At 43.7% G+C, this 13,671-nt stretch overlaps 1 protein-coding gene across 2 annotated transcripts in view; it reads right to left on the bottom strand.

Annotated features, from left to right (window-relative positions):
- The window catches only part of CCDC136 (coiled-coil domain containing 136), a 61,619-nt gene that overhangs the window by 31,337 nt on the left and 16,611 nt on the right, over positions 1-13,671 (bottom strand). For both annotated transcript variants that reach the window (XM_040413493.1, XM_040413494.1), the window contains exons 3-6: positions 7,239-7,430; positions 5,465-5,539; positions 3,057-3,371; positions 1,974-2,085 (exon numbers count right to left, since the gene is read on the bottom strand). In XM_040413493.1, the coding sequence (XP_040269427.1) occupies positions 1,974-2,085; positions 3,057-3,371; positions 5,465-5,539; positions 7,239-7,430 (694 nt within the window). The remainder of the gene's footprint in view (positions 1-1,973; positions 2,086-3,056; positions 3,372-5,464; positions 5,540-7,238; positions 7,431-13,671) is intronic.

Here is a 13,671-nt window from a genome sequence, read left to right as displayed (position 1 = left end):
CAATAAAAAATAAAGATCACAGACATTGCCATGTCCCCAAAAGCTTGTTCTATTAAAATATAAATGTATTTATCCCAAACAACATGACAGAAAAAAAAAATTAAATAGTTGATTCAACTTTCTTTTGTTGCTTCCTCTCCCAAAAAATAAATAAAAAATAATAAAAAGTGATCAAAAAGTCATATGCACTCCAATGGTATCCTTAAAACTAGAAATTGCCTGGCAAAAAATGAGCCTCTACGCAGCTCTGAGGGTGTGAATATAAGAAAAGTTATGTAGGACAGAATATGGCAATGCAAGGAAAAATGATTTTGTTCCAAAGTTTTTTTGTTTTTGTTTCAGTAATAAAACCCAAGAAAAACTATACAAATGTGGTATTGCTGTAATCATACTGACCTGGAGAATAAGGCTCCATTCACACGTCCGCAAATGGGTCCGCATTCGTTCCTTAATTTTGCGGAATGGGTGCGGACCCATTCATTTTCTATGGGGACGGAATGGATGTGGACAGCACACAGTGTGCTGTCAGCATCCGCATTTGCGGAGCGCGGCCCCGATCTGTTGCGGATCCGCAATTTGCGGGTCCGCAACACACCACGGACATGTGAATGGAGCCTTAGGCCTCTTTCACACTACCGTTTTTTTTTTCCGTTTTGCGGGCCGTTTTTTGCGGTCTGTATACGGTCCGTATACTGAACCATTCATTTCAATGGGTCCGCAAAAAAACGGAATGTACTCCATATGTATTCCGTTTCCGTGTTTCCGTATCTCCATTCCGTGCAAAGATAGAACATGTCCTATATTTGGCCGCAAATCACGTTCCGTGGCTCGATTAAAGTCAATGGGTCTGCAAAAAAAACTGAATGCATACCGAAATGCATCCGTATGTCTTCCGTATCCGTTCCGTTTTTTGCAGAACCATCTATTGAAAATGTTATGCCCAGCCCAATTTGTTCTATGTAATTACTGTATACTGTATATGCCATACGGAAAAACGGAACGGAAAAACGGAACCGAAACGCAAACAAAAAAACGGAACAATGGATCTGTGAAAAACGGACTGCAAAAAATTGAAATAGCCATACGGTAGTGTAAAGAGGCCTAAAAGGAACAGGTCAGTTTTACCGCTTTGTGAGATCCATAAAAATAAAACCCATAAAACAATGGCCAAATATTTTTCATAATTCCATCCCATTTGGAATTTTTTTCCAGCTTCCTGCCACATTGTATGCAATATTAAATGGTGCATTAGAAAGTACAACTTGTCCCGCAAAAAAGAAGCCTTGATACGGCTATGTGAACAGATAAATGAGTGACTCGATTAGAGCCTCATACATTACACTGAAAAGTCCAATGCTCTTCTGTGGGCATCTTTATCTAGTCCTATCAAGAGAGTAAGAGATAATTCATACTGTTATCCTTTCTCTATGGCAGTGAGGATTACCCTTCAGGCAACATCCTCCCTCACAGCAGCAGTAAACTGACAATGGGTATTTGGTCCCCACCAGAGGTGATGACCTGGCATTCACACTCACATGACCACTGCATCAATTACTGGCCTCAGCAGTCATGTGTGCAAGAAAGGCATGTAACGACCCCCGATTAATAATAATTTCTGGTTGGACACCCTCTATAATCTAGCCCTGCAGAAAGTACAGGTTGCATGCAACATTTTATACACCTCTACAGTTACATCCAGAGTGATAGGACAGCGCAAATGTCCAGAAAATGACATCAGCAAGTAAAGAATGATGCGTAATAAATTCAGACTACTGTATAACGGTTCTCTGGAAACATGTGGGATTTGCAGATTCATGCAGTATATTTGCCGTAGGACAGGTTGAAGGGAAGCAGCATAGCTTATCTCAAGAATCCTTATGTATACCTGCCTTTTAATTTCACTGCTGCTGTCAACAACATATACTGGCAAGCAGAAGCAGCAAGTAATATGAATACAATACAGAGAACCATACCTTTCTTCGCCCAGGAGCAGGAGATGACTTTTCAGCTGACTGTTACTCTCTTGCAGAATACTACGTTCCATCTGGAGGTGCTGACACTGGTCTCGCAGGAACTGCAGCTCTCCTGTCACAGGGAAACATGAAAGGAAACTTGAGAGCCGATGCAGCACAGAAGTCTGCATGTAGTGCTACTGGTCACTATGGCCTGTATTTGGATGAGGGAAAATGGAATTGAACGAGCTTGCAGTACATATTTTTGGGCTGAACGCCTTGTTAGCCTAAATGTTGCTCTGTGGGAAGGAAAAAAACACATATTTTTTATTTTTTTTCCCGGCTAGAAGGGATCCCTGACATTAAACTGCTACTGGCCGCTAGTGATCAGCTGCAATCTCTGGGGAATCCAGCGCAGTAAGTGTTTTATGTCCCTACAGCACCACTGAAGGGGAATGGAGCATTAAAAAAGTTCCTCTAGTAACTTGGAATTCCCTTAAAGGCTATGTACACCTTCAGGGGCAATTTTTGTTTATGAGTGCATTTTACTCATTTCGGGATAAAAATGATTATTTCAATTGGTCTTTATTAAAAATATTGAGCCGTTTGGTCACAAAGGGTAAATTGTTTTTCTAGCTGGGTGAATGGTACTTTCTCTTTGTGCCGGCCACCCTTATCTCTAAATTACTAAAAGGTTATTAACACTTACGGTATTTAAAGGGAATCTGTCACCTATTTTGAGCATATAAAACTGTTACACACATATGGTATAGCTGCCCCTGCCTTGTAGATTACCAATAATTACGGTATATAGTGACTTCACCCAAATATAACATCCTTGTTGCAGGATCTGACCTATGTAAGTGGTCCATGTGCATCCATGTATAAATGTCTTTAAGGTGCAAATGTCCTTCAGACTTACATAGTCCAGTTGGATATGGTATTTTATGGCATTCTTCTTGTTCTTTGTTTGCTTTAGGGTGCATTCAGTGTGTACATTATTATGGGTGAAAGGGCTTCCCCTGCAGCACTAGTAAGATGTACAAAACCTATTCCAACCAGAGAGTATGTAGTGTGTCCATTACGATGGAGGAAAGTGCTTACCCTGCAGGGTTGCAGGCTCCTGACCTGCATGGCTGCTACAGCATTTCATGCTGATCTCTGCTCTAAGAGTGGTTATCTCCATTTCATACTCCTGTCTTGTCTCCTGCAGTTCCTGCAGCTCTGCTCGTAGCCTGCACATCTCCTCCTGCAAGGAGGCAATGTCGCTCTCCCTCTCGGCCGCTGCTTCTTCTGCAGCCTGCCGCAGAGACATGATCTCCTCCTGGGCGCATCGTAACTCTTGGGACACCTCCAGCAGCTCGCACTCCTTCTCCTGCTCCAAGCTGTCCACTTCTTCCTGCACGGACCGGAGCTGAGCTTCAGGGAGGTGACAAAAAGATGTTATTCAGAGGCATAACTCAAAAGACCTACTGTGAATGGGGCACAATACAAAGGCAAAATATTTCTCAGGCATTAGAGTGCAATAATAATATCCCTGGTAGCTTGGAGCTACTCTAAGACACATTTTTTTTCTATCCCTTATGGTTAATTGGTATCATACTGTTTGCATAGAAACATGGCTGATTAAGACACTCTTAATATGCAAATTAGGCCTTGTGTGCAATGAGTGCCACCATTGCTCCCTTTGACTTAAAGGGACACTGACAGACCATTAGAGCATATAAAGTGACATATATTCTTCTATTGGTCTTAATATGCTTAATTAAACTATACCATTATCACCCCTCGCTGCCTTTCCGTTACTTATAAAAAGTGTTTTTATCAATATGCAAATTACCTTACTTTGTGCCCAAGGGGCTGTCCCTCATTCAGTTCTGTGCCCAGCCGCGCCCCAACTGCCGTCTCCTAGTGCCGCCCAGCTCATTAGTATATTTACTGCACTGGGTGGCTTTTTTGTCTCCCGACGCAGCGAAATCCCGCGCATGCCCAGTACTATCTTCTACTGGAGCTGAAGAGTGCCGGGGACCTTATCCGGTGCAGGCACGGAGAGACAAGATGAAGCTGATGCCAGGAAGATAGTACTGGGCATGCGCGGGATTTCGCCACGTCGGGAGAAAAAAAAGCCGCCCAGTGCAGTGAATACTAATGAGCTGGGCGGTACTAAGAGATGGCAGTTGGGGCGCGGCTGGGCACAGAACTGAATAAGGGACAGTCCCTTGGGCACAAAGTAAGGTAATTTGCATATTGATAAAAACACTTTTTATAAGTAACGGAAAGGCAGTGAGGGGTGATAATGGTATAGTTTAATTAAGCATATTAAGACAAATAGAACAATATATGTCACTTTATATGCTCTAACGGCCTGTCAGTGTCCCTTTAAGCTCTGCTCCTTTAAGTGGCCAGCTCCTCCCTCGCTGCTTTGATTGACAGGGCCAGGCAGTAAGAAAGCAGCCACGGAGGGCCAGAGAAAACAGTAGCGTTTGGGTGCAACTAAACCAATGATGACACCCTCATTGTGCCAAAGGCCTAATTTGCATATTAAGAAAAAGTATCATAACTCAAGAACAGGGCCTAGTATCAACAAAGAAAGACAGGGCTTTAATCAGGTGAACCACAGCTATGTGTCTAAGAAAACAGCTTGATAGGGTGGTTGCATGGGGTTAATGGCAATATCACTGGTTATCTTTGGTTCCCTGGTGATCTAGGGTAGTAAAAGGGTTTATACCAACAGCTATGGTCTTCTAAGAATATATTCATATGACAGTGAAAAATGGCCGTGTGACATGCGTTTTCCGAATCACTGGAGCTAATGGTTCTCTTCACATGGCCCTCGATAACAGCTGTCAAACAATAGGACATGTCCTATTGTGTCCACTGGCCCTTATTCAAATAAAAGGGGCCATAAAAAACATCCATAAAAAAAATGGCCATTAAAAACTGTCCATTTTACTGTTTTTAACATACTTTATTATTTTTTTTCTTTACAGTTGTGTGAATGTGAATTTTTTTACAGTCGCGTGAATGTGAAGGTGAGTGACGAGGCTTGTGAATATTAATCCCTTCATGAGCACTCTGCTCGATAACTACCAATGTGTTTTGAGATGCTGGGGTCGTGGAAGTGGGTGAGATTACTCCTCTTTTGGGTACCTCATTGGAGGAGCTTAGCTCTAGAGGTCTTGAACCCCAGTGGTTATTAAAGGATGCTGAGGTTAAGGGATTTTACTTCCAAAGTGGCCGAAATGGTTCCCTTTAGGTACAGGGTCAATAGCAAGAATTCATGAACGAGGTGTGTTGTGTTCTGTAGAGTTCGATGTCTTATAGGTTGTAAGATTATTAACGAAGCAGGTGCTAAGACATTATCCATGGTGCAGATGATCAGTTTTTATGTGTGTCCTATGGACGGGATATTTCTCATATGGGGGCTAATCGTCTGGAATTCTCCTCTCCACATGATGATATTACACAGAAAAGGTCACACTTTTTTACATTTGTGTCACTGTACAGCCAACCTTGCAGCCTCTGAATTTGCTTGGTAAAAATCTCAGCTTGTTGAGCACTTGCCAGTCGTTCTTCCTCCAAGATACCTAAAATAAGGGAAATAACAGCAGCACTAATAGAAAATCAGTTCAATAAATCTTCCTTATATTAGTATAAGCATGCAGAAGGATGGGTGTGCTGCTATAGATGTGTACTTAGAGGGCTACATGTGAAGGTGCCAGGGCTGCCCTGCCAGAGGTGTGGTGCCTATGGAGCAGAGCTGAGCTGCCAGAAGGGGACAGATTTGCTTCTAAAGGGGGTTGCACGTGCTGCCAATGGGGAGAGTAGGAATGGAGCCGTAAAAGTTTACTTCAAAAAATGAGAAAAAGAATTCAGAATTGTTGAGGTGAAATGCGAATGTTACATAATGTAATGGTGGAGTAGGATTGTTTCGGGTATCGAATTTTCGATACCCAATCAACACTTTTGCCTGGTATCGACCTCAATACCAGGATTTGCCTTTTTTCGATACTAGGCTTCGCTATTGCGCAGTCTAATATGCGAGAACAATCAGCACGCTGCTCTCAGCGTGCTCATTGTTCTCCTCAGAAGCACAGGGGAGAAGGAAGCAGTCTCTCCTTTCCCCCTGTGCCGCTGCTGCCATCAATGAGGAGAGGGGCGGGCGCACTGCGCCACCATTGAAAGTAAGTGGACCTTTCATCTGGCAAAAAATTCTGAACTAAATATCATGATATGTACAGCGGCACCAAGGGATCTCACTGCACTTACTATTATCCCTGGGCACCGCTCCGTTCACCCGCTATGTCCTTCGGTATCTTCGGGGACTTGGTTATACTGGGCGGAGACTGCCCTTGTTCTCCTGGGTGTCTCCTTCTCCCAGGCTTTAGCGCTTACCAATCGCAGCACAGAGCTCACAGCCTTGGAGACAAAAACCTCCCAGGCTGTGTGCTCTGCGCTGCGATTGGACAGCACTACAGCCTGGGAGAAGGAGACGCCCAGGAGAACAAGGGCAGTCTCCTCCTACTATAACCAAGTGACCGAACATACCGGAGGGCATAGCAGGAGAATGGAGCGGCGCCCAGGGATAATAGTAAGTGCAGTGAGATCCCTGGGCGCCGCTATACATATCATGATACTTAGTTCAGAATTTTTTGCCAGATAATACAGTATTAAAATCATTGGTGGCAGTGGCAACAGGGTCCCCTCCTCTCCTCCTCATTGGTGGCAGTGGCAGTTCCGATCGGAGCCCCAGCAGTGTAATCCTGGGGCTCTGATCGGTTACCATGGCAGCCAGGACGCTACTGAAGCCCTGGCTGCCATGGTAACCTCTCTGCTGCTGTGTGCACTATGCACAGGGCAGCAGGGAGAGTGTGAAGTCCTATTCACCATAATAGAGCACTATAAGGGTGAATAGGACAAGGGATTAAAAGTTATTAAATAAAAAGTAAAAAAAAAATCAAATATCAAAATATTTCCCAATTTTACATATAAAATATATAAACAATAATTAAATAAACATTTTACATATCGCCACATCTAAAAAAGTTCAAACTATTAAAATATTTTAAAAAATGTCATTTTTTTTTAGTCACCTTGCCCCCCCCCCCAAAAAAGGATCAGACTGTTCTATTATGGGTCAGACGTTCCATAAAATGCGGAATGTACGCAGCTTTTTTTGGTGTTTTATTTTTTTCACGTGGTATCGAGTATCTCAATACTTTTTTATGGTATCGAAACAACCCCATGGTGGAATAATCCATTACTCGAAATGTTTATGAGATTTACCTTGCATCTCCAAAAAGCTGTCTTCATGTTTTAGTGCCAGATCCCGCGTTTCTTCCAGCTCTGTAAGCAGCTGTATGATCTGTGTTCTTAAATCTTGGCTTTCTAACAGCATGCTACTGGGGCCGCTTTCTGAACCACTTGGAACGTCTCCAGACTCTGACTCGAGGTCTGGTGGCTCTTCATCTTCTGAATCTGAGAGAAGTTACGAAAGCAGTTAGAAACCGTCCACACATAATGGCCCACATTTACTAATGTGAGTGCACCTGCACCTAGTCGCTGTCGTACATTTAGTACAATTTGGTGCATCTAGTTTTAGAAAAATCCACTGTGTCTAACCAATAGGTGGTATAAAGTTAGAGAAAAGTGTCTATCACTATCGGCGGGGTCTGACTTCTGGCACCCCCTATGATCGGATGCTTTCATAAACTTTGGTTCCAGAGCCAGGCACCGTAACTCCACAGCTCTGTTATCTGACATTGATGACCGATCCTAAATTGAAGGATTTTTATAATAACTATTCCCCCAATCAGCTGCCAAGATGTGCCTGCCAAGCCACAATGGCCCAGGAGATGAGATGCATATGGATTTCCCAAATCAATAATCAGGCAGGAGTTTTTCTATGTGATGTATGCTCTGGTAGACCATGAAGAACACAGGAGCTGTCATCTGAAGGCCCTTTATTCCCTCACTCTTTGCTGCCTGACAGCAGTGGCATCAAGACGGAACAAACCCTGAAGGCGCATCTAATATTTATGTACATCATGTATGTGTCTGGTGAAAAGCAGTCTGCCAGATGATGACTCATGCCTCGCCATATGACATGTTGATGGACAGAAGCAAAGGTTATTGAAGGACTACTAATGGTCTGGTGCTGCTTTTCTGGCATAAAACTGGTTTCCTTAGTTCCAATGGTCAAAAATCGTAAAGGGATTGTCCTGCCATATATATTGATGACCTATCATCAGCTGTTTGAAGAGCAGGCAGTGCTCCATGCGAACGCCTCTTCCTGCTCATTACACTACGCGTAGTCTCTTGTGGAGTGGCGGCATACTTGTCATTACACTGCACTTCCGAGACAACATAGAATGTAATGAAGAGGAAGCAGCGCTCACATGGAGAGCCACCTCCTCTTCAAACAGCTGATTGGTGGGGGTGCCGGGTGTGGAACCCCATGTCGATCAGATATTGATGACCTATCCTGACGATAGATCATCTATATATGACAGGACAACTCCTTTTAAAGCTATGGACACCTTTGGAGCCATTTTGTTTTACTATTACCTTACATATATTTGGGGTTAATAAACAGTTTTGTAAAAGGTTTTTAGGAAAGCTTTTGCACAGTTTGTCTTCTACAGCTCCCATGTTTCACATTATAGAGTAGCTGCAGAAAGCTTTTCTGTGATAAAGTCCAGCCTCTCCAACACCCCTATGACCTCAGCAAACTCTTTCCTAGGCTACTTTCACACAGTCAGAATCTGGTCAGTATTTTGCATCAGCATTTGTAGGGGAAAAAAAAAAACAGTTGTGGCATCCACAGAGAAAACGTATAATGGAAAGATTTGTTCTTCTTCTGTGTTTTGGGCCCACTCCTGGTTTTGTCTTAAAAGCTGACCATGCAAAAGTGTCATTCGGATGATTTACGTTCAGATTAAGGTTGATTTGGACATAACCCATCTTACAGGGCGTTCAGCAGAGGTCAAGGAGATAGGGAAAGAGCCATCAGATGGTCATTCTAATGGATTTATCACAGTAAAGCTTTCTGCAGCTGCTATACAGTGTGAAACCGTGCAAGTTAAACAGTGCAAACATTTTAATACTATCCATTTTTTTCCACAGATCCACACTGATCTGGTCATTGTTATGGGCCCAGGCACACATCTATTTTTTTTATTTTTATGGATCAATGTGTCCAATCTGCAAATGTCAACACAGATCCTGTTTCTGTCCATATTCATGGATGAGAATAGCACTTTCTATTGATGGGAGTGAGAAAAAGGCATAATGCACAAGGAAGGCATCCATTTATTACAGACCCGTTATTTGCGGACCGAAAATTGGACACAGCCATCTGCATGACACCTTAAAGGGGTTGTTTCACCTTGCCGTTTCCACAGCGAGATGGGACTGAGCGCCGTCCCCAGGTGGCCAGGCGTATCGAAAACAACCGGCACTCTGCAGTTTCTGTAACTCTAAGGCTCAATTCACACCTGAGCGTTTTACAGCGCGTTCCTACGCGCTGTAAAACGCTCAACAAGGAGAAACCAATGCTTCCCTATGGGAATGGTTCTCACCTGGGCGTTTTACAGCGCGTACGATCGCGCTGTAAAACGCCCGACGCTCACACAAGTTCGGTAGCGTTTTTTTGGGCGCTTGTCGCGCGTTCCCGTACATAGACTTTCGGGAACGCGCGACACTGTGTGCACACTTGTCTCTGTATGCGCGCTTGTAAACGCCCGTACAATCGCGCATACAGAGCGCTCGTTTCAGAACGCTCAGGTGTGAACTGAGCCTAAGGCTGGGTTCAGACCTGAGCGTCTTTGATATGCGCGTTTAACGCGCGTTTTTGACGCGCGTTTTTGACGCGCGTTTTTTGCAATAGTAAACGCGCGTTTGACGCGCGTTTGTGTGATTGACTGCAATGTCCTATGGCCACAAACGCGCGTCAAAACGCCCCAAAGAAGCTCAAGTACTTGTTTGAGCGTAGGCCGTTTTACAGCGCGTTTTTCAGCGCTGTAAAACGCTCAAGTGAGAACCAGGGCCATAGGGAAGCATTGGTTTTCATGTGTTGAGCGTTTTACAGCGCGTTTGAACGCGCTGTAAAACGCTCAAGTGTGAACCCAGCCTAAGTGTAGTGAATGGGAGCTATGCAATCAGTAAAATTCACTACAATGGGAGTTACAGAAACAGCGGAGTGTCAGCAAGCTCGGCTGTTTCCGTAAGCCCAGCCACCTAGGACTGACACTTAGTCCCTTCTTGATGTGGAAACGGTGAGCTAGGACAACCCCTTTTCTACTATGGCATAAACTGACATTCAATATTATTCTATGCTTCCAACATTTTCACAGCAGTTTGGGTAAGCACTTTGCTGTATTCACATGAGAATGCCCTAGTACACAAGAAGAGGTCCATGAAGACGTTTGGGGTGGATGAACTGGACTGGTCAACACACAGCCCTGACCTGATATGAACTACAATACAGGCGTCAATTGTCTAATATGAGTAGCTGACCTCACCAATGTTCTGGTGGCTTTATGGACCATGTTTAAAAATCCAGTGGAAGGCCTTTACCAAGGAGAAGGAAATGTTATATCAGCAAAGCATAAATGGGCAAAGGGGACATGGACACATTAAACATGGACCTTTCTTTAGTCTATGTATTGTTTTATTATATTTTTACATATTCATTGATACTGGGTATTCTTGCGTCGCATACTTCAAGTCTTTAGATTGGCCTATTGTGGTGCATTGCAGAAGATGATGTTTATTCAACAGAACATGATATACAGGGAGTGCAGAATTATTAGGCAAGTTGTATTTTTGAGGATTAATTTTATTATTGAACAACAACCATGTTCTCAATGAACCCAAAAAACTCATTAATATCAAAGCTGAATATTTTTGGAAGTAGTTTTTAGTTTGTTTTTAGTTTTAGCTATTTCAGGGGGATATCTGTGTGTGCACGTGACTATTACTGTGCATAATTATTAGGCAACTTAACAAAAAACAAATATATACCCATTTCAATTATTTATTTTTACCAGTGAAACCAATATAACATCTCAACATTCACAAATATACATTTCTGACATTCAAAAACAAAACAAAAACAAATCAGTGACCAATATAGCCACCTTTCTTTGCAAGGACACTCAAAAGCCTGCCATCCATGGATTCAGTCAGTGTTTTGATCTGTTCACCATCAACATTGCGTGCAGCAGCAACCACAGCCTCCCAGACACTGTTCAGAGAGGTGTACTGTTTTCCCTCCTTGTAAATCTCACATTTGATGATGGACCACAGGTTCTCAATGGGGTTCAGATCAGGTGAACAAGGAGGCCATGTCATTAGATTTTCTTCTTTTATACCCTTTCTTGCCAGCCACGCTGTGGAGTACTTGGACGCGTGTGATGGAGCATTGTCCTGCATGAAAATCATGTTTTTCTTGAAGGATGCAGACTTCTTCCTGTACCACTGCTTGAAGAAGGTGTCTTCCAGAAACTGGCAGTAGGACTGGGAGTTGAGCTTGACTCCATCCTCAACCCGAAAAGGCCCCACAAGCTCATCTTTGATGATACCAGCCCAAACCAGTACTCCACCTCCACCTTGCTGGCGTCTGAGTCGGACTGGAGCTCTCTGCCCTTTACCAATCCAGCCACGGGCCCATCCATCTGGCCCATCAAGACTCACTCTCATTTCATCAGTCCATAAAACCTTAGAAAAATCAGTCTTGAGATATTTCTTGGCCCAGTCTTGACGTTTCAGCTTGTGTGTCTTGTTCAGTGGTGGTCGTCTTTCAGCCTTTCTTACCTTGGCCATGTCTCTCAGTATTGCACACCTTGTGCTTTTGGGCACTCCAGTGATGTTGCAGCTCTGAAATATGGCCAAACTGGTGGCAAGTGGCATCTTGGCAGCTGCACGCTTGACTTTTCTCAGTTCATGGGCAGTTATTTTGCGCCTTGGTTTTTCCACACGCTTCTTGCGACCCTGTTGACTATTTTGAATGAAACGCTTGATTGTTCGATGATCACGCTTCAGAAGCTTTGCAATTTTAAGAGTGCTGCATCCCTCTGCAAGATATCTCACTATTTTTGACTTTTCTGAGCCTGTCAAGTCCTTCTTTTGACCCATTTTGCCAAAGGAAAGGAAGTTGCCTAATAATTATGCACACCTAATATAGGGTGTTGATGTCATTAGACCACACCCCTTCTCATTACAGAGATGCACATCACCTAATATGCTTAATTGGTAGTAGGCTTTCGAGCCTATACAGCTTGGAGTAAGACAACATGCATAAAGAGGATGATGTGGTCAAAATACTCATTTGCCTAATAATTCTGCACGCAGTGTAGATATTAGACCTCCTTCACACGATCCGTATGGCTTTTTCAGTGTTTTGCGGTCTGTTTTTCACGGATCCGTTGTTCCGTTTTTTGTTTCCGTTGTGTTTCCGTTCCCATTCCGTTTTTCCGTTTGGCATATACAGTATACAGTAATTACATAGAAAAAATTGGGCTGGGCATAAAATTTTTAATAGATGGTTCCGCAAAAACTGAATGGATACGGATGCATTTCCGTATGTGTTCCGTTTTTTTTTGCAGACCCATAGACTTTAATGGAGCCACGGAATGTGATTTGCGGGCGATAATAGGACATGTTCTATCTTTCAACGGAACGAAAAAACGAAAATACGGAAACGGAATGCATACGGAGTACATTCAGTTTTTTTTAGCAGAACCAATGTAATGAATAGTTCCGTATACTGACCGTATACAGAACGCAAAAAACAGCTCGTAAACGGAAAAAAACACGGTCGTGTGAAAGAGGCCTTATACTGATTCTCCATAATATTTTCACCATAAGGTCTTTATTTGCTGTGAAAATAGACACTCTCTACATACAGATAAGCTTTATTGCAGAAATGTCAGCAGCTGTTCCATACACATAGGATTGATTTTTTATTCCCTGAATCATCTGCATCAAACCTGCTGCATGTGAACATATCTCTGTATACTTTGTAGAGCAGTGTTTAGGGGGTCCTATTTACCCTTATGGAGAGCGCCTAGAAGACGTGAGCCAATGCTCCCCTTGGAAAAATAAATGTTTGGAAAGAGCTCATTTGTATACCTTGTACAGCAGTGTGCACTGTGCTGATGATGTGTACAGTGGTGTACAGGTGTACAGCATGTCAGCGCTGCAGCCAATCACTGCCCTCAGCACTAGACTGTTGAGCAACGATGGTCAGTTCGCAGTGTTTGCCAGTGAACACATGCGGGCTGCCATCTTGACTCACCCGTCCGGCGATGCACAGGTAAGCCCTTACCTGTGCCTGTCTGAAATCAAATGCGGTCTACGGGAGCAGGCAGTTCCGAGAACAGCCCGATGAAGGTCCCCGGCGGCTGTTCTCGGAACTGCCTGCTCCCGGTGACCGCATTTGATTACAGACCGGCTCCTGGCACAGGTAAGGGCTTACCTGTGCATCGCCGGACGGGTGAGTCAAGATTGCAGCCTGCATGTGTTCGCTGGCGAACACTGCGAACTGACCATCACTGCTGTTGAGGACACTGACTGGCTGTAGCCATGTTTCACATACCGCCACATCGCACTATCGTTTATAAACGAATAGCGGCAGAAGTACCGCACCAGCCACACAGAGAACGGCGCTGGAGAAACAGGTGAGTATATTGCAGCTGGTGTCTGAGATTTTTAATCA

This window comes from Bufo bufo, chromosome 1 (assembly GCF_905171765.1).
Source record: "Bufo bufo chromosome 1, aBufBuf1.1, whole genome shotgun sequence".
NCBI lineage: Eukaryota > Metazoa > Chordata > Amphibia > Anura > Bufonidae > Bufo > Bufo bufo.
Note: the sequence above shows the minus strand (reverse complement) of the source record. Positions and strands in the feature narration are given on the sequence as shown.